The 21,249-nt window shown below is 47.1% G+C and overlaps 1 protein-coding gene across 3 annotated transcripts in view; it reads right to left on the bottom strand.

The window, feature by feature from the left end:
• Positions 1-21,249, bottom strand: part of RASGRP3 (RAS guanyl releasing protein 3) — a 643,233-nt gene that overhangs the window by 364,620 nt on the left and 257,364 nt on the right. Inside the window, exon 5 of one of the 3 annotated variants that reach the window (XM_086926878.1) lies at positions 6,255-6,386. The exons of 1 other annotated variant lie outside the window; for it this stretch is intronic. In XM_086926878.1, the coding sequence (XP_086783004.1) occupies positions 6,255-6,386 (132 nt within the window). Of the gene's footprint in view, positions 1-6,254; positions 6,387-21,249 lie in introns of those variants that run through there. One more of the 3 variants, XM_086926880.1, reaches the window with a different exon arrangement.

The following is a 21,249-nucleotide window of genomic DNA, read 5'->3' as shown; positions in this document are numbered from 1 at the left end:
TGGACAGGGATGCCTTTGAGCGTTTGCATGACGCTTTTTTGGCTAAGGCGACCGTTTCCACCCCTGCGCCTCTGCCGGCCCCGATCCCTCGGTATCTATGGGTACAGCTCCCTCATCTCCTGGGGGTTGTCCCCGACAGACATGGACGATGATGAAGGGTCAGTGGGTTCTTGGCGTCCGTCGGGCTCCGCCGCCGATCTACCTCAGGACTGTTTCGGGCATGCTAGACCTGGATAAAGTAATTCATCCGCGGTCTGCAGCATGGACCCCGGGGGACAAGGTGATGAAATTTGTGGCGGGACGCCTCCGCAAGCCCTTGGAGAATGAGGCGAGGAGTTGCCTGCATGGGGAGTGCCCTCGGCCTACTTTGGAGGGGAAGGTGGCCCTAACACCAGAGTTAGACTCGAAAATGGTCACCTTCTTTGTGAAGTTCGTGAAAGATCCTCGCAAAGGCATTGACCGTTCCAGGCGCTCCTGTCAGGATAAATTGTTGGATGCAACAGGGCCCACCATGAAGTTCCTTGACATGGCGGAGGATGCAAAAGTGACAGGTGCCGCCATCTCCCCCGACGTTCTGTTGAATTGGGCGCAAAGCATGGTCATCTTTTTGGGGAATGCCAATTGCGCCCTCTCAACTGAACGTCGGCGATCACTTCTAATCAAGTTAGACCCGAAGTTGGGTGACTTGGCCTCCTCGGAGGCAGGGGCGGTGGCCCACGGTGGTCTCTTTGGAGACCCCTTCATTAAAGAGCTGGGTACATTTTTTTTTACCTTTACATCCCTAGACAAGGCCCAGTCCAGTATGAAAATAGTGTTTCAGCAGCGTTTCTCTCGAGGGGCCAATCGCAATGGGGGCCCCATGACCGGCTGTGGCAGTCAGCAGTATGCCAACAAGGGTCAAGGCTCTGGGTGAGGTCAATACAACACCTTGGCTAACTTCACAAACTTCTACCCTACCAGAGGCCAACGCTTCAGAGGTCAAGGAGGCTTCAAGAATACCTCTGGCAACAACAGTTCCAACTGTAAGTTCATCCCTGTGGACCAGGTCCTTATTGGCGGCCTGCTAGCAGCTTTCCCAGAGGCTTGGGCATTGGTTACTGCAGACGCATGGGTCTTACAGACTATTTGCGGTTTTCACATAGAGTTTTACGATCACCCCCGCCAAGCGAGGCCTCCTCGTTCTAAGGTGTTTTCAATGACCGATGCGCAGCTGATCAACAAAGAGGTCTCAGAACTGCTCCGAAAAGGGGCCATTTGCCGATCAACTCATCATCCTTCAGGTTTCCTCAGCAATATTTTCCTGGTGGAAAAACCGATTGAGGCAAACGTCCGGTGATCATCCTCAAGGAATTCAATGGGTGGTTGGTCTACCGTCATTTCAAGATGGAACGAATCCATCTTTTTCGGGACGTGCTTCTTCCAAACGATTGGATGGTCCATTTGGACCTCAAGGACGCATTCCTGGTGGTACCCATTCATCTCCTGCACCGTCGGTTCATAGAGTTCATCTGGAGGGATCAGGTATTCAAATTCATTGCCCTTCCGTTTGGACTTTCCTCGGCTCCTTTGTTTTCACCAAGCTACTTCACCCGCTGGTGGAATTTCTGCGGAGTCAGGGTATTTGGATGATTGTCTACTTGGATGACATCCTCTTGATGGCCCAATGCCCCATGAAGTTGGGCTTTCAGCTTCAACAGACAGTTTCCCTGCTGCAGGGGCTGGGGTTTGTTATCAACAAGGACAAGTCCATTCTCTCTCCATCCCAGAGCATCATATTTCTGGGGTTTGCTGTAGACTCTCTCCAGTCCTCCTTAAGTCCCGGAAGATGGCCAAGATTCGGCATGTGTTGCGACAAACAATCTCCAAATCTCACACCTCTGTCCGCCAGATTGCCCGGGTGGTGGGGCTTTTCTCCTCTTCCCTCCAGGCAATCTTCCCGGGGCCCCTGCATTATTGAGCCCTTCAACGCCTCAAGGCGCACCATCTCAGGAGAGGCATGACCTACGATCAATTGGTCACCCTCTCTGAGGAAGTGAAGGGGGAGATGGCCTGATGGCTCACTCATATGGAGGCCTGGAACGGCCAAGCAATCTTCGGGTCAGTTCCGGACTTGGTGATCGAATCCGACGCCAGCAGGTCGGGTTGGGGCGCCCGCTGCGGGAAATTTTCCACAGGTGGTGCCTGGTCGTCAGAGGAACAGGAGTTGCACATAAACTGCTTGGAACTTCTGGTGGAGTCCTTCGCAGTGCGCTGCTGGACCAGAGACTCAGTATGATCATGTTTTCTTCTACGAATGGACATCGTCTCAGCGGTTCGATACGTCAACCATCTGGGCGCTTCTCGGTCTCGGGCCCTAGCAAACTTGGCAAAAGAATGTTTGGATTACTGTCTGACCCACTATATGTCCGTGCCTGCGGAGTAATTACAGGGCCAGGCCAATCAGGTGGCGGATTGTCACTCCAGACACTTGCGAGACTCCAACCAGTGGAAGATGGATGTTCAGGTTTTCCGATTGCTGAATGATCTTTGGGGTCCGTTCTCAGTGGACCTGTTTGCATCTCGATTGGATCATCAGGTCCCGCTGTTCTTCAGCTGGAGGCCGGATCCTCTTGCAGAGGTAACAGATGCCTTTCTTCAAGATCGGAGTCAAGAGAGGGCTTATGCATTCCCTCCTTCTCGATGGTGGTGCAGACGGCGGCCCAGCTTCGTCCTTCAGAAGGCAGAGATGGTGGTGGGTGACACCTTTCTGGAGGTCCCAAGTTTGGTTTCCGGTTCTTCTGGAATTTTCTTGGGATTCTCCAATCCTACTCCCCTGGCTTCCTCATCTTCTTCTCAATCCAGACGGAGAGCCGCATCATCTCATAACGCAGAGTTCTCTCCGCCTCATGGCATGGCGGCTTTCCGGCGATGTTGGTCGCTCCCCGGCCTTTTGAGATAAGCTGAGGACCTTTTATCCAAGGCCTGGGCAGTCAGTACAGCGAAATGATATTCATCCGCCTGGACTAAGTGGGTACGTTGGTGTCTTTGACGGGACCTGGATCCCCTGGTTGCAGGCGTTGTTCCAGTTCTGAATTTTTGGGCGGAGTTGCTATAAGACAGCCTGGCGTATTGCACCATTACCGCAGTGCGTTCCGCGATTTCGGCAGCTTACCATCCAGTGGAGGGAGCTCCAGTTGGCAAACACTCTTTTTTTGTGTAGACTCCTGAGAGGTATTCGCCTTTCTTTATCCCCAGAGCCGCGTTACTCAGTCCTTTGGGAAGTCAATCTCGTTCTGAATCTTTTTTTATCGTGCAACCTTTCTTTTGAAGGAACTGTCAGCTAAGTTACCCATGCTTTTGTGTTTGGTGTCTTGCCGAAGGGTTTCTGATGTACGAACCTTAGATATTTCGGCGAGAATTTTTCCCCCGGAGGGGATTACCTCTACTTCGCACAAAATCTGCGTCAAAGACAATTTCGTATTCAGCTTTTGTAGATGCTCCCAAGCTGTACGTGGTTCCGTGCCTAAAGGCATACAAAGATATGACGTTGGAGTTTCGTCCTCTGGGCGAAAGACAGTTGCTTATTGCCTTACAAAAGCCACGCAAGGCAGTCTCATCCCCTACCATTACCAGGTGGGTGCGATGGGTCATGCAAGAGGCAGGTATTGACACTAAACTGTTTGGAGCCCTCTCGGCTAGAGGGGTCCTGGCTTCTAAAGCTTTTTCTTTGGGTGCTCGTTTGGAGGACTTGATGCGCACCGCAGATTAGTCCTCGGATTCCACCTTCAAGAGGTTTTATTTTAAACCAATGGTGGACATTGCACATTTGGTGGTAAGTAAGCTTTGAACTAGGATGATCTGAAGCCTCCAGTCCTGACATAGAATCGAAATTTGCCTAGCTTAGTAACAGTAAGTTTCATTCTATTAAGGACACGGAGGCGAGGATTATCCCTCCCAGGCCACCTTCGGGTGAGATCCCACCCGTATTGCAGTAAGTAGTCAGTTTTTGTTTTACCTGTGGATTGTACATTGCTCATGAGGTTGTAATGTTGACATTGGTTTATTCAAGCATGTGGGTTTATCTTATGACGCTTACGCTGTTGTGTTTTTTCTATTAGTGAATGAAGGTTCGAAACAGCATCAGTAGGATGTTGGCGTGACTTGCGCGAAGAAAGAGGAAGTTGACACTAAATGGACGTCCTATCTAACTGTCATGGACACTGTCAAATGACTAATTCTGTGCACTGCCTTAATGGACTTATGGGATCTGTAGTTTGTTTTTTCGAGATCTAAGTGTTCTTTTTCATGGTTTAATGCTTTTTCTCTTTGTCCTGGGATTTAAGCATTAGTTTAAGCTTTTCTGGGCTGATGTGTTTTGGTACTAAAATAAAGAGCGAAGAAGGCAAAGCATAATCCTCGCCTCCATGTCCTTAATAGAATTGAAACTTACCGTTACTAAGCTAGGCAAATTTCGATTCACTCATAATTCAATAGAGCTGGTAAAGAAATATAATCAAACACCAGCTGAAGTGAATGACATGCTGAGAATGGTAAGAAATATAGTAGGTGCGCTGGATTTTCAGAACCCCAATTTGGCATATATAGTTCATATCTTTACTTTGTTATACAGTGCTCTGAAATGAAGCTGTGTGAACAGTGGAATAGTGTTGATAATGATGTCTTATCATCTGATATGTGAAGTAGAAGGTTCAAAGATGAAGAGCCAGTACGAAGAGGACGTACATGATTGAAAAAGATTGGATGGAAAGGCAATGAATCTCCCAATGAGTAGAGTTATGAGAAATAGAATCAGAGATGCGTTTTGAATTCGCTATGCAAGACACAGAAACAGGAGTTACCAATGCCCATTTCTCTATAAAGTTTTAATCTAATGGCATGCTATAGAGAGTGGTGGAATTGATTTAAAATTCTCTTTTATGCAGTGCCGTTAGGAGGCTATTCAAGAGATCAGCAATTCCAGTATGATGGCATGGTCAAACATATTGGAGATGCTCATAGAATGTAACATCATGACAGATATTAGAAGATGCTCATAGAAGGTATCTAAGATAAGGGATCCTGTAAGTGTTTCTTAAGAGTGGACATGTTAATTTTGCTCATCAATTCTACACCTACGCCTCATCTTTTTTCTTCTGTGGCACTAATTAGCACTCATCTGTTGGAGGGAGTATTTTAAATCTACTAGAGCTATTATGATAATCCAAGTTTATCCTTAAGTAATATATGTCACACATAGGCTGGAATATTTGCTGGTAAAACATCATTTTACCGGTGGTGAGAAACATTAAACCACCAAACATGAGAAACCATTATCTTGAGTTTGCGCTCAGGGAGCCGTCCAATGGAGTTTCTGTGTTTTCCAGAAAACTCAATCCTCCCTTGGGATGTTGACACAGACCACAGAAGCCACTTTTCGGTGGAGGGACCACACTAGCTATCTATACAAATGGCCATTGTTGCACAAGCACTCAGTGAAGTAAAGGCGGAGATAGTAACCCACACATGCGGACGATAGTGAATTAAAAACAATAAATCAATCAGTCGATTTGTAGAGCACTGCTAGTCACCCATGAGGGTAGCAAAGCGCTGCATGTGACTGAAGACATGTGGTTTATTTGCAGCAACAAAATAATCACAAATGGAAAGATAACAGTGAGGCTGGAATCTGAGTAAATCAAAGGGCCCATGAAAGACCCAATTTCTACATATTCGTCTTTATAAAAAAATATGTGGTCAATGGCATACTCCTACATTCCTTTTGTTAGTTAGAATGCAATACATGCCTTCCCGGGTCATCATAGCTGCCTCTAAATTCAACAGACTGTGACAAGGAGCTGCACACAGTTCTTGCTATAGTGTTTGCTCAGTAACACTGTTATGAAATCAATGTTTATGAATACACAAAACTAAAATGTTTAGTAGCGGCCTATCCCTTCAAATGAAGTGATTACCCATTTGTAAGTAAGTAATCCAAAATAGTTTAACGGAAGAAGGAAGCAGTTTATTCAGCTTTATTTGAACACCTAAATAAGACTCTCACCATAGACATCCACCATCCAGTTCCATTAAATAGCCAACTATAATATTGGCTCAGTGATGTGTTCATGTAGGGTCACAAATCAAGATGAATTAATGTTTTGGACGGTTATATCATTCATAGGCATAGTTTGGAGTAAAAAACAGGTAAGGAATGGGGACCCTTCTTTATAGTTCATCAGGCTTTCATACCACAACATAGCAAGGTTAGAGCTTACATGCTTGAGATGTCAATCAGCTTGATATGTTCTTCACATCCCAGCTGGCTGGCCACTTCACGAAACTCTTCAGTCAGGCCTATTAAACCAAGGTCCAGATTGAATTCAGCTGGGAACTCCAGTATCCAGTATCTAAAATCCAAACAATACCCAAAATATTAACAAAATATTAACAGCTGTAAAAACTGGAGTGTGTTCAGGTCAAAGATTTGGTACAGATATTTAGTCAATTTAATTTTCATAGTGTTAGCTTTAACAGGAGACAACTCTCCTATGTATAGCTGCCTCTGAACTTCGCCTGAAGGAACACATTTTCTCTGCCTAGGGGCCACACCCTCCTCCACATTCATGCATACTGCATACTCAATTTACATGAAAATACTTTTTATATTTAAACCCAAGGAATCACATTTCAAAATTGTTTAATTTATTTAGAGATTCCTTGTCATTACTCAAACTGTAATCGTGGCCTCTAATTAATGATAACTTATAGAATGCTTGGTATGATTATCCGAGGTGGTAGATGAGGAATATTATGGCCATCTCACCTTTTTCTTCTGGGTGAGAATATGCTCCCTGGCACTTCTGGAAGAAATAGTATATAAAACTCTGGAACTAACATCATGAGTTTTCTGGCAGTACTTACTGGTCAATTTGAAGCAGGTATCTTGGGGCCTTTCGTTGAGTACATTTTGTTTGTTTTGGAAATCTAAAGAAATAAGGGCCTGATTTAGTGTTTGCAGACATGGTAACTCTGTCACAAATGTAATGAATAACCCTTCTACCTTATTACAAATGTCATAGGATATAATGCACATTTAAATTTGGTCGAAGGGATATCTGTTACATTTGAGACGGAGTGACCTGTCCGCTAAACTATAAATCAGGCCCAAAGTCTTCAAACTAAGGAGCTGCATTGGAGGCTCAGCTTCTTAGCTTAAGAGATCTCTGCTTATTGTAAATGAGATTAAGTGATAGGTAGCAGCATTTATCTGTTACAAGAACATCTTTTTTTTCCCCTGCAATATTAATTAAGGAATCTCAAGCACAGTTTGTTTTCCGACATACAGCATGAATGATATTTGGTAAAATCAGGTTTAAGAGATTACCCTAAAGAAGACACCTACACAAAACACACTATAAAGAGCGAAAAACAAGTCAGGGTCAGATTTTATTTATTGGATGCTGGCTTGGATGGTATTTTAGCAATCCTAAGCTGTGAAAATGTGCCTTAAGTGGTTAAATGTTTTGGTCATTCTTCAGCTCAGCATGGATCGGACTAGGTAATCCAATGCTTAACCACTTGGATGCTATGCCTCTGATTGCACTTCAATGTAATTTCCATTGAAATCAATGGAAACTCCATGACGAGTTACCCTTGTCATTAGCGCTGAAGGGGTTAAAATATTTGCTGTAAAAATGGCAAAAGACTTTGTTGCTTTTCTAACTCGCAGTGGATGGCACTAAGCTAATCCTGTGTTTAAAAATCCTGCTAGTAAAACAGATGTTTGAGTTGAGCAGTTTTAGAGTGTCAGTGGTGTTGTAGAGCACTCCCTATAAAAGGAGTTGTTCTGCACCTAAAACAAGGCAACTATTTAGTGGTCTCTTCCGGCAGTGAAATTGGTGGAATTTTGGTGACTGCGTTAATCTTGTAAATGGGAGTCCTGACCGAATCCGCCAATCACTGCGTGGCAGAGTTTTTTCTCACACACAGCTCCAGTAAGGTAAGTTGGCGAGCACGAGTGAGATTTGGCATCCCCGAGAACGATTTCATGTCGTTCGGAGGACATCCGGTGAGATTTTTTTAATGCGGGCGGTCACATGTGGTCCCAACCGTTTGCAGTCAGAAGGCAACCGCTCAAGTAGAAAATCTACTCGAGCGGCACCAAAATCAACTATAGTGGTGAGCCCTCTGGCACATCACATGGTGTCGTTTGTGTTGATTTTCTAGTGCGGACTGTGCTACTGGCTCTAAATCCCAGCACGAGCAGCGCAACATACTTCTTTCCATCTGTTGGTGGAACTCTGCAGAATCTTGCGTAGTTTTTATGTAACTGCGGAGTCAAATTCTGCAAGTGATGCTGGGGTACCTTCATCTACGTCATGCAGTCTTCTTATAGTGTTTTGTCCTCTGCTGCTCTGCCAGAGGGATAATGATGTAATTAGAGTGCTGATGCGGGCATGTTTTACGAGAGTGTCAGTTGAGTGCTTGGGCTGAGCAGCAAGGACGCTGCTCAGGGTTGGCTTCCTCCATACCTACTTATCTGTGAGATGTGACTGCTACCTTAAGAATTCATCTGCTCCTCTTTCACCTACACTACTGGCTACCGTGCAACTTCTCATACCACAGCCATCCACCCCTACTCTTAGCCTGAAAGGGAATTGCTTAGACTAATATTTGGTACTTCCTTATGTCTGGACAAAGCTATGTCTTTCTGATGAGCTCTAAGGAGAGTGAAACACGTGTCGGGGACTGAATTTATTATTTGCAGATTCGCTTGGATTATATTATGCAAATACAAAGTTGTATGACTGTTCCTGGAGTGGTAAAAGGCTTTTGTGATTATTCAGCAATCATGAGTGACATAATATGTGACGTCATAAGGAGTGCATTGCGAGGGCGTACATTATAGTTAACTATAACTGCCAAATTTCTCTGGTTTTGCACAACTGAAATCTGATCCTAACTACCTTCCTGTAACGTTTGTTTTTTTCAGTGAATTCTTAAGCTTTTTTTAAATTTTATTTCCAAACTATAACAACTCTGTAACCTTTATTTTTTTAAAGTGTATTTGTATGTTTTTTTATAGTTGTCACATTTGCAGAGTGATGGAGAAAGGGGGCAGGGGGCTTCTGACCAGCTCTCGGTAATTCGGCTGTGTCGGACTTACTGGAGGTAACAGGATAGCTTCTGAGGTCCCAAGAAACCTCAATCGCAATCATATAGGGTTATAATGATGTCAGAAGGAAAGGAGACCCTGGACACCTCTGTATGTATTAACAAAGGTTATTTTATGACCTTACAAGATTTATACGAAATATTTACAGAAAAGGAAAAACAATAGTACTCTGTGTCCCTTATGTTACTGGAACCATAAAAAACATTAGTGACAAATTAGTGAGATTTAAAGCTTGGTTTCCACAATTTTTAAAGTCGACCATCAATTATTTAACAATATTCACAGCTACTGTACAAAATAGTCAGAGCGGATTAAAATGTTTTTTTATGTTTTTTCCTGTGACTCGGTTCACCCAAGTCACAAGATGGCTGCCAATACTTCCTGGTTTGAAATATTGGCAGCCATTCAGATCTCAGCACAAGACAGGAAGAGGTCGCGGATCCTCCGTGTCCCAAGATATACAACTGAAAATCTCTTCAAATTTCTCCACAACTACTGAACGGATTCACACCATTTAACAACAAAAAGGACGCTTTCTGTACCAACAGCTACCTTTCTGACAAATTTGGTGCAATTCCGTTCAGCAGTTCGGGCTGCAGCCATGTCTAAAGATTCCTATGGAAATTGTCATGGGAAATAAATGTTTAGAGATCCCCCATTTTTCTCAGCCCCTGAAATTTTCAAGACAGAAGCTGAAGAGACTGGTAAAGTCATTTTGAGAATTTCAGGAGGATTCATTAAATGAAGTCAAAGTTATTAGCAGATGAAAAACAGCTCTTCCTATGGAAACTACATCCTAACTATAACTACCTTCTGGTGACCACCAGTAGGTAACATATCTATCTATCTATCTATCCACCCATCGATCCATTCATCCAACCACATATATATATATATATATATATATATATATATATATATATATATATATATATATATATATATATCCAAAAACCTCCTTCCTTCAGGACAGAGCAGAGGCCGCACAGGGGAAATCCAGGGATCCACTTTATTAAATACACGGCAAATGCATTTCGGCCCGACGGCCTTCCTCAGTGCCTAGCAGTATCCATCAGCTCTCACAGTCCTAATTATTTATAGTCCTTCCTCGCTGTTGCCGAACAAGGACACTCCGCCTCCTACTCAGGTGTGACTGCTCAACCCTCGTAGCCCACAGTGTTGCTGTGAACTACTCGTCACACAATGCTGTTCGTTTGCAGGTGAGTAGCGCAGAAGATTGAAAAAAGCGCAAAGGTGATTTATCTATCTATCTATCTATCTATCTATCTATCTATCTATCTATCTATCTATCTATCTATCTATCTATCTATCTATCTATCTATCTATCTATCTATCTATCTATCTATCTATCTATCTATCTATCTATCTATCTATCTATCTATCCATCCATTCATCCATCCATCCATCCATCCATCCATCCATATATATATCCACTTTTAATTGAATTTATTATTTTTTGGGTTGTCAACTAACACGTGCCACATAACTTGCAGTAATGTAGAAATGAACTTTTCTATGTCTGTCTCCAGAGGCCATGACGCTACAATGCCTCTGGGTGTCACAGGTCAAACAGTATTTAAATGTCATTAATGTACGATGTCTTCAGATGAAGTGAGCAAGGCGGATTCGTCCGTCCAAATGCGTCTTTGAACTGTATCGCATGGAATAAATCATTTTCTTTGATCCACATCCCACGGAGTCGGTGCCTGTTTCTTTGATCGATCAAGGGAATAGGATTGGAAAGAATATATATATATATATATATACATATCTCTCTCTATATATATATATATATATATATATATATATATATATATATATATATATATATATTTATATATATATAGAGAGAGAGAGAGAGAGAGAGAGATAGATATAGATACATATATAGCCAGGCCCTGAGCGCAACACACCCAGAGGCAGCCAACACCCATGCAGGCAGCCAATCCCACCATGCACGCAGCCTTTCATTTCATGCTTACAGCCAGGACCTGCGTTCAACCCTCTGCAAGCAGCCACCCTGAAGCAGCCACCACCATGCTGTGCACTGCCTTTGGTTGTGCGTGGTTAGAATTGCAGCTAGGCCCTGCTTATAACTCCCTGCAGACAGCTGACACCATGATGTGCGCATCCTTTGGCTGTGCACAGCAGGTAGGTGGCCACAGGGTTTGGCCTTCTGCCAGGGCCTGTGGCCAAACCCCAGAAGGCCACAAACCATACACTGTGCACAGCCATTGGCGAGCACAGCATGGGGTTCGCCTTCGGGCCTCAGAGACCCTATCAGCTGGGGCCTGATAATATATATATTAAGGGAAGGAAGCATTCAGCCCCCCTCCCCAATGCTTAATTGGCCCTGTGGGTGCCCTTCCCCAGGGCCAGTTCCAATCAAAGAGGGAGGGGCATGAGGTCTGCCTTTCTGAGTCTTTGTAGACCTTGGGAACCCCATCCCTGCAGCCGAGTAATTAATAAAGGGAGGGGGTGCACGGCCCCCATCCCTCACCCTAATTTGGCCCAATGGTCCCCATCCCCTGGTGCCAAAATATAAATAAAGGGGGGGAAGGGGCGCGCATCGTCCTCTCAGAGCCTATTTGGATCCTGGGGGCTCCATTCCCTAGGACCAAATCTAATAAAAAATAGGGGAAGGGTGGCCTGCAGCCTCCTCTCCCTGACCATAATTAGATTCCGGGGACCCGATAGCCTGGAGCCAAAATTTAAATAAAAGGGCTACCCAACTGGAATGCTTTCTACAGGTTAATTAGTGAGTGCTACTTAGTTGGTTGAATGTGTAGTGCATAACCTACACTACAGCTGTGTTAAACACCACAAGGTAATGCCATCTGTGACCTTGTGTATATATAATTTGGCAATGTGATTGTTCCTCGAGCGTATTCATACAGAAATCAGTGACAAAATGATTCCTCGAATAGAGAAGGCGATGAGACTACAGACAAACAGTTAAATTACCACCTTTTCATTGTATGGAGTAAGTGCTTCTTTGTTTGGTGGAAATGTCCTCATAGTCCTCTGCATCAAGACCGCACTTTTAAAATTGGTGGGAATGAAGTTGGGTCACTTTGGTAAGTTGAGCTTTTCATCAGCCTCGAAAATGGCAGGAACATCATTGCACATTACTAAACTGAAAAGTGCAGGGCTAAATGGGTCAAAAGCACCATCAAAATCAGTGGGAAATGCCCTCAGGCTACTTTTGTGAGTTGAGCTGTCCATCAGCCTGGAAAATGGCAGGAGCATCTTTGCATACTACTAACGTAAAAGGGGTGGGGCCAAAAGGGAGGTGTTTGTAGGTGATTTGGAACCTTTGCATAATCAGCTCCAGCCGGCTCCCCACAAGCTGCAGCAGCCAGCATTGCTCCTGCCCGGGGGAGCAGACATTTATGCATCCAGGCAGGAACAATCTGTTGATCTGTTTCCCTGCCTGCAACAGTGTGGGCAGGGAAACAAATTTCAAGACTGTTCCCAAACAGTAGGAATATTTTTAAAGCTCTAACCCGCTATAAGCAGACTTTGTGTTTGCTCCCATTTGTTGGGAAATTCAAAAATGCTCCTGCCAGATGGGGTCATGAACAAGTTTCCCTCCCCACTTTGAGTCTGGCAGGATAACCATTGTGTCCTATGGGTGAGCTCCCTGGGACACAGTATGTGAGCCGGCCCTTGGGGATAGGGTACCCAGTGCCACTGAAGGCTCAGGGAGGGAGATTGTGTGCCCCCTACACTTAATTAAATTAATTTACCATGGGAAATGGGGTCCCATGGCCTTTGAAGGCTCAAAGGGGGGCTGTGGAATTTTAGTTTGCGATCTGAACATCATCTGCGCCAGCTTGTCACCTATGCACTACGCGCACGGCAGCCATTCTAGGTCACCTATGTATTACGTGCACGGCAGCCATTTTAGATATCATGGTCTCCCTGTCCACGACCGATCGCCAGCGCGCCCCTCTGACCCAGCAAGCATCCTCCGCGCACCCTGGCTCCCCCCTCCCTCCTCCTTATGAGCATGACCCATCTGCATGACCCTGTCCTTGGGAGTCACGCTAGCGCCTGACCAACACCTCCTCTCTTTCCATGAATGCCCCTCTGTTGATAAACCTCCCCTCTGCGCTGGATTGTCCACGCAGCATGAATACCACTCCATTGATGGCCCCTCACCCCGTGTCCGACTGTCCACACAGGTCCGAGGCCATTGCCTAAGCCGAGAGATACCATTTACTGCCCTTATTGTATAAGGTCGCTCTCCTTCAAAGGACCCTCTATTGATCCAGGCCTCCCCACCCCCTGTGACATGATCAGGCGCACACATCCTAAGACTCGACGAAACACTCAGCTGCGTGATGACCCTCTCTCTTATCAGCAGGTTGAGGACCTCCATTGTGAAGGTATATGGGGGTGGGATTAACACGAGGATTACGGGGGTGTCTTTTCCCATGCCTTACAAAGTTGTGATTGTAATAAAGGAAGGTCACATGCCATAAACCAGTGTATAAGAGGCCAGGCCTCTGAGTGGCTGTTAGAGCACCTCGAGACGATACCTTGTTGTCTGATCTGATGTGTTCTGCTCCGTCGGAATAAACTTCTGTTTCCTGCCTTCTGGTCTCCGGCGCCTGCCTCATTGCTTGGTAAATTTGAATGGTACAAGGGCGGTTAGCGCCGGGCAAATCTTGAGAAAGGTCCTAGCCCTACCTTTTTCCACAATTGGCGTCCCAAAGCGTGGGGCCCATCAGTGACACGTGGATCCAGTGGGAGAGGTCCCGATGACAGAGTGAACGACTGCAACGATCGGGAAGAGCTCATGTCCGATAGACCCTCGTCTGACAGCCGATCATCCGACCTTCACTAGTTCTGAACAGACCTCTCTCGAGTGATCTACGGTCCTGACTGGGAACCATCAGGAGTGCCGCGAACATCACGAAGGAGAGAGGACGATCGGGCGCTGGATCCAGAGGACAGGAAACCGTCCATGCGGTCCGGGTAAGGTCGTGTAAACACGACGAATTGAGGAAAATTGTTTTGTTTGGATAATACTAGTATTACGCTTTGTTGAAACCTCTGGAGATTCGCTGTCTGCAAACGGGGAAAAACAAACAGGCTCTCTCTTTGCAAACAGTGAAGGATAGGTAACGCGGACTTTTGTCCCTATTGTAATCCGTCGTGACTATCTTCCTCCCCCACTGTTTCCCGAACTGTCGTTCGTGGATTATTGTCTGGAGATTCTTTTTCTGCAAACAGGGAAGAACAAGGTCTCTCTTTGCAGGTAGAGAAAGAGTGGGTAACGATAACTTTTCGTGCCCACTTATTCTCCCCACTGAATTGTTTGATTGGCCGATTATTCGGTATTGGTTCGTTTGAGGTATTCACCGCCGGCAAACAACGGAGAATAGAAATATTCTGTCTAGTCTTTGCCCGCCGTGATAAGATAGGTAGTGCAGACTTTTGTCCCCGGTGTAAACCGTCATGCCTATCTTCTCCCCACTGGTTGGTAGCCTGTTTAGCCCGGACCGCTTATTAGAGATGAACCATCCAGCTCCACTGGAGGGCACCCCTAATAAGGACATGTTCACTAAGTATGGACTAGTCGCTATAGCTTACACTAAACTATGGCATAAATATACGAAAAAGAACCCTGAAAGTCAGTGGCCACTGATAGGTTCCTTTAGTGAAAATAAAATAAAAACATTAGAAATAGCGCTCCAGAAGAATAAGACCACGCCCACTATGCTCGACAGTATCGGCATGTGGCGCAAAGAAACGGAACAACGAAAGAAAAGAGAAGAAGCAAAAATAGGGAAAGAACTACGAAAGGCAGCCCACCTAGCCGCTAAGCAACTAGAAGAAGAAATAAAAGAAAGAAAAGAAGCTACACAAAACCAAGAATCAGGGTCAACAGGCCAATGTCCTGTTAGGACCCCCTCTGCGCTCTACCCTGAACTACCCTCCAAACAACGGACAAACGATGAGCTATTGCTAGGTCCACCGATCATCTACATGCCCCCTCCATATGCTCCCAGCCAACAAAACTTGCAAGCCCCGAGTGTGAGTGAAAGTGGCCCTAGTGCTAGTGCACCGGCCCTCATGGCCTCCGCACCAGCCACATTAACAGCTTCGTTAGACGACCCCGAGGCTAGCAAACAATCATCCGCCAGGTTAAGTAGGTTAAGCAAAGATGAGCGGGATGGGATCAACGAAATAGCAAATACATTGGTAGGACGAAGGGAGAGCGAAGAATACACAATGAGTGTATATAATTCACATGCCGGCAGCCATAGACGGCATTTCATTTTGCGGTTCAGCTACCACACCCTGAACGCGTATGAAGATAAGTATCAGAGTAAGGGTCCCGCTAAACTCACAACACTGTATAGAAAGATTGATGTTGGAGATGGGACTGAACGTGAGGCGACGGAGCTCTTCATGCAAATGCTTGAGGTCTTCCGCCACCTCGCGGAACAGAAACCAGAAACCAAGGTTACGGTCCCTGAAACAACCTCGGCAGAGGTAGCCAATACTATGATGCCCATCAGAGAAGCGGCTCCTTACTGGATCCCACCACGGGGCCAGGGAACGAGCGATGATGTTAATAGTGAAAATGCAAAGGGGAGGGTTGTGTACAATTGGGTTTACCAACCATGGGACCGACAAGACATCCTAACCTTCAAGCAAACCTTGCCCGACTTAAGGAAGAACCCGACGGCATTTTATACCGAATTAGGCACAGCCTTGGGTTCGACAATAATGACTTTAGCAGATATTGACTTGTTCTTTGGGTTATGCCTGCCAGCTGATGTGTGGAAGCAAATCCGGAAGGTCGACCACACGGATCTGTTTGGACATACCTGGGACCAACTCGGTAAACTAGATAGACAGCGAGAGCCGGGGAGTAAACCAGTGAAGGACATACTGGAACTCCCAGACAAACTAGTCCAGAAGTTAAAAACCCTGGTCCCGGAAAGGAAAGTAGACTGGTCGATAGTCACGGCCTGTCGACAGAAACCCCAGGAGGATGTGTCAGAATACTTCTCCCGATTCGAGACCGTGTTCTCCGACTACAGTGGCCAAGATATGACCACCGCAACCGGACAGCACCTGTTTGTGCAAAATTACGTAAAGGGACTAACACCGGAGGTCTCCCAAAAACTACAGACGAGTGAGAGTAGTTGGGGGGCTTCCAAACCCGCAGCTATCCTTCAGATGGCTCAGTATTACGAGCACCAAAAGAATGAGAATGATAGGGCATCCGAGAAAAAGAAGAAAGATTTGAAGGAAAGGGTAATGATAGCCCAGATACAGGGTATAGCGCTAGGACGGGAACACCAAAGGGGGAACTACCAATCAACTACCCCCAGAGATCTACCCCCTAAAGATCACACCCCCGCACCCCACACTGGACGTAGAGACGTTAGCAATGACCAATGCGCCTTCTGCAAAGGGCTCGGTCATTGGAAATTTCAGTGTCCAGTTCTGATAGAAATGAACAGAAATAGGGAGTCCAGGGATGTGGCGGGTGGTCCGAGGAATAGAATACAGGGACGAGGGAGCCCCAACGACACCAATAATGACAGATCAGGAAGACTGAACACATTTGACCGTCCCCGACAGAACCAATATCAGCTATCTGAAGGTGAACATGCCCCCGACTTTGCCTAGGACTGCCAGGGGCAAGGGAGGGACCCAGTCGAGCTCTGTGTTGACCAGCAAGGTCCTTATGTCACCGCTAAGGTCTTGGGTACAGAGTCTCCATTCTTGGTAGACACTGGGGCGACACGTAGTGTGTTATCAAAACGACTGATTCCAAGGGCACCCTTGTCTGGCTCACACATAACGTCGATAGGTTTCGATGGGACGCCCTCCACTAACCCCCTGTCCGTACCTATTACCTTTGACCTAGGAAACAACACCACTGACGCGACATTTCTACTCTCCTCCAACTCCCCTGACGCCATTATGGGCATTGACTTACTGAAACATTTTCGAGCTACCATTAGGTGTTCCCCAGATGGAATACGAGTCATCCTGTACGACAACCCAGACATGCCCAGACCCCGTCCCCCACGACACATGTGCTCTATAACTGACGCTGACCTATCCCTGCTTGACACCCTACCTTCGTACCTGTGGGCCAAAAATGACTCTGATGTGGGGCGAATGATGATTGATCCTATTCACATAACTGTACGACAGGACGCTATGCTCCCGAAACTCCCGCAATATCGGATATCGCCAGAGGGTGAGAAGGCACTGGTAGCGATCATTCAGTCTCTGGTAGACGCAGGAGTGGTTGAAGAGGTGGTTAGCAACGTCTGCAACAGCCCAATTCTACCTATTGTTAAGAAGCAAGGTGAAGGAGATGAGAAAGCGTACCGCTTCATCATCGACTTGCGAGAGATTAACAAAGTGGTTGTACCCCAATATCCTGTGGTCTCTGATATCACCACCATTCTGACCCTCATCCCGTCCACTGCCACCACCTTCTCTGTTATCGACCTTAAAAACGCGTTTTTCTCTATCCCCATCCATCCAGACAGCCGTTACCTCTTCGGCTTCACTCTAAAATCCCGCTCGTACCGATTCTGTAGAGCTCCCCAGGGGTACACTGAAAGTCCCAGCATTTACAGCCAGGCCCTCAAAAGACAGCTGGATGCCTTCCAGCTTCCCGAGGGAGTGGTGTTGATCCAATATGTCGATGATATCCTTTTGGCGGCCGACACCACCCCCCTTGCAACGACAGCCACCGTTCAACTCCTACACTTTCTTGCAGAAAATGGCCATAAAGTCTCCAAAAAGAAGTTACAGTTCTGTCAGCCACAGGTGACTTACCTAGGCCATCTTCTGTCCAAAGAAGGGCGGAAACTTACACCCGACCGAATCCAAACCATCCTAGATACCCCCATCCCGAAAACACAAAAGCAGGTCCGCTCTTTGGTTGGCCTAACATCTTTTTGCAGACAGTGGTTGCCTAATTACAGCCTCATTGTGAAACCATTACTTGCCCTACTGACCAAAGATGCCCCCTCCCCACTTCCTTGGACCGCTGAGTGTCAAGCCTCCTTTAAGAAATTACGGGATGCACTCTGTTCAGCGCCTGTCCTAGGAACTCCGGATTACTCCAAACCCTTCTCCCTCTTCACCCACGAAAGGGAGGGATGCGCATTGTCTGTCCTAACTCAATCAATTGGTCCTAAGCAGCGCCCTTGTGCCTACTTCTCCGCCACTCTTGATCCTGTAGCCAGAGCTTTGCCTGCCTGCCTTCGAGCAGTAGCCGCCGCTGCTGTCTCTATCCGTCAGAGCGAGGGAATTGTACTTTCCAACACTCTCACAGTGCTAGTACCCCATGCAGTTGACACCCTCTTGAACCAGACCAAAACCCAGCACCTGACTAGCGCCCGGCTGACAGGGTATGAACTGACGCTCCTTGCACCCCACATCACGCTAAAGAGATGCACGACTTTGAATCCTGCCACATTGTTACCCCTGCCTGAAAATGACCCCGGCATTCCCCCCATCCACGACTGTGTGACCCTCACGGACGAACAAACTAGGAGTAGGGTTGACCTCCGAGACACTGCTTTCCCTGACCCCGATGGAGAGCTATGGGTAGACGGCTCTTGCATCAAACTCCCAGATGGCACCACCTCAGCTGCCTATGCAGTAACGACAGCCCGAACAGTAGTTGAGACAGCTTGCATCACACAACGATCTGCCCAAGCAGCAGAGCTGATAGCCCTCACCCGAGCATGCATCATAGCCGCAGGGACCACCACGAACGTATATACGGACAGCCAGTATGCCTTCGGAGTGGTCCACCATTTTGGGCTCTTGTGGAGAGAGAGGGGATTCCTGACGTCCCACGGCACCCCGATCCTCCACGGAGATCTAGTCTCCGCTCTGATTGAAGCAGTTCTCCTCCCCAAACGATTAGCGGTGATTAAATGTCAGGCACACAAAAAGGTGACAGACTTAGTTGGACAAGGGAATGCACTGGCCGACATCACTGCACGAACCACAGCCGAGAATAGGACAGCGACACACATGTACGTGACCAGGTCACAAGCAGAAGCATGGAGTGACACAAGGATAATGATCAGGGACATTCAATCGGCCAGCACCCCTCACGAGCTGACTAAGTGGGCAGGGGTGGGTTTGAAGGATGAGGAAGGCTGTTGGCGAACGAAGGATGCAAGCAAATGGATGCTGCCCGACTCATATCTGATTCCCATACTGACCATGGCTCACTCCCCCGCACACATAGGATCTGCACCCATGATCGAACTCATTTCCAAAGTCTGGCATAACGACAAAATCCCTGACTCAGCCAGACGCCTAGTTCAGCAGTGCCTTATCTGTCTGCAACACAACCCCGGGAAAGGAACTGTAGTGCCCCGGGGAGGGTTTGGGACCCCCAATCACCCCTTTGAGGTCCTTCAGATGGATTACATCCAACTAGAGAGATGCCAAAACCTGAAGTATGTACTAGTCATCGTATGTGCCTTCAGCAAATGGGTAGAAGCCTATCCAACCCGTGACAACACTGCCATGACTACTGCCAAAGTACTACTGAAGGAATTCTTCCCTCGCTATGGCCTTTGCCGAATTTTATGGAGCGACAACGGCCCCCACTTCATAGCTGAGGTTATCCAACTAATCCTGAAGGGGTTGGGGGTGAAGCAACGATTCCATGCGGTCTTCCACCCCCAATCCGCTGGTCTAGTGGAACGCCACAATGCCACACTAAAGCTGAAACTGGCAAAAATAGTGGCCACCACTGGACTTAACTGGCCGGATGCCCTCCCACTGGCTTTGTTATCAATGCGCTCCACTCCCACCAAGCACCATTTGACCCCCTACGAGGTCGTGTTCAGGCGGCCAATGAATCTCTGGACCGCTCCCAAACCGACCTCCATTCATGACGTCCCAGACGTCCTACTATCTGATTATTTGTGCAAGTTAACTAAAACGTTGTCTGTCATTCATCAACAGGTGCAGCAGGCCATCCCCGATGCTTCCAGGGGCCCCGGTCACGACATCCAACCGGGAGATTTCGTATTGATACGAAATTTCCAGCGAACCAAGAGTCTGGAGCCTCGGTGGACGGGCCCCTGGCAAGTGCTGATCACCACCCGAACGGCACTCCGAGTGGAGGGGAAGAGGCACTGGCTGCACGCGCATCATTGCCGGAAGGTCTCTGCAAACCTGGCCACGACAGAAAACATCAACACCCAAGAAGAGCTCCTGAGCAAAGACCGACCGATATTGGACTGTTATCCAGATACTGAGGCACTCGAACTTGCAAAATTCTCTGATCCTACTGTGCCATCCAGAGAAGGGTATTTCCTGCGCCGAAAGGAGGGAGTCTCGGCTAAGTAGGCCACGGACTAAGTTAAAATCTCAGAACGGTGACCTACACACAATCAAGGGTTGCCGGGAGAGAAGCTAAACGAAGTCTGTGGTTCTGCCCACTACCGAGCCCCCTTGAAGGTGATGGAAGCGCCAAATAAGAAGATGATGGAAGCGCCAGATAAGAAGATGATGGAAGCAACGGGAAATACCCAGCATAGAAATCCAAAGACCGACAACCTGCACAAATCAAAGACAATTGCACTCTTCATTGCCTTCCTCTTCTGCCTCCTCCTCATGACCTCCTTCTGGATTCTGGAGGAGAGCACACCGGCTCATGAGACATTGCTACCTACTGCACAGCCAACACCCCTGAAAGAGCATCACCTAATCTCTCTGTCGCCTCAGCTCCGAGAAAGGCGCAGGGAATTCTGGAACAATTCCTTCGTGCAACTGTTGCACCAACATAACCTTGCTGCAAATGCTACGAACTGTTGGATCTGTGGGTTGCTCCCGCATGCCACTGGACACTCCATCCCCTTCATCCCTTCACCCTTCTCAGTTCACGGCTCTTGCCTCGCCTGGTTGATCCTCATGCAAGAGAGCCACAGGGACAATGCCACCTCCAGCCGGACAGTGTCACACTTCTACTCTGGGTTCTGGCTGAACAAAACAGGAAAGACTCCAGCTGCCCTGTGTCCTGCGCTCGCAGGCACCACCTTCATCAAAGA

The sequence above is a fragment of the Lissotriton vulgaris genome, chromosome 6, assembly GCF_964263255.1.
Source record: "Lissotriton vulgaris chromosome 6, aLisVul1.2, whole genome shotgun sequence".
NCBI lineage: Eukaryota > Metazoa > Chordata > Amphibia > Caudata > Salamandridae > Lissotriton > Lissotriton vulgaris.
This window is presented reverse-complemented; position numbering and strand designations above follow the sequence as displayed.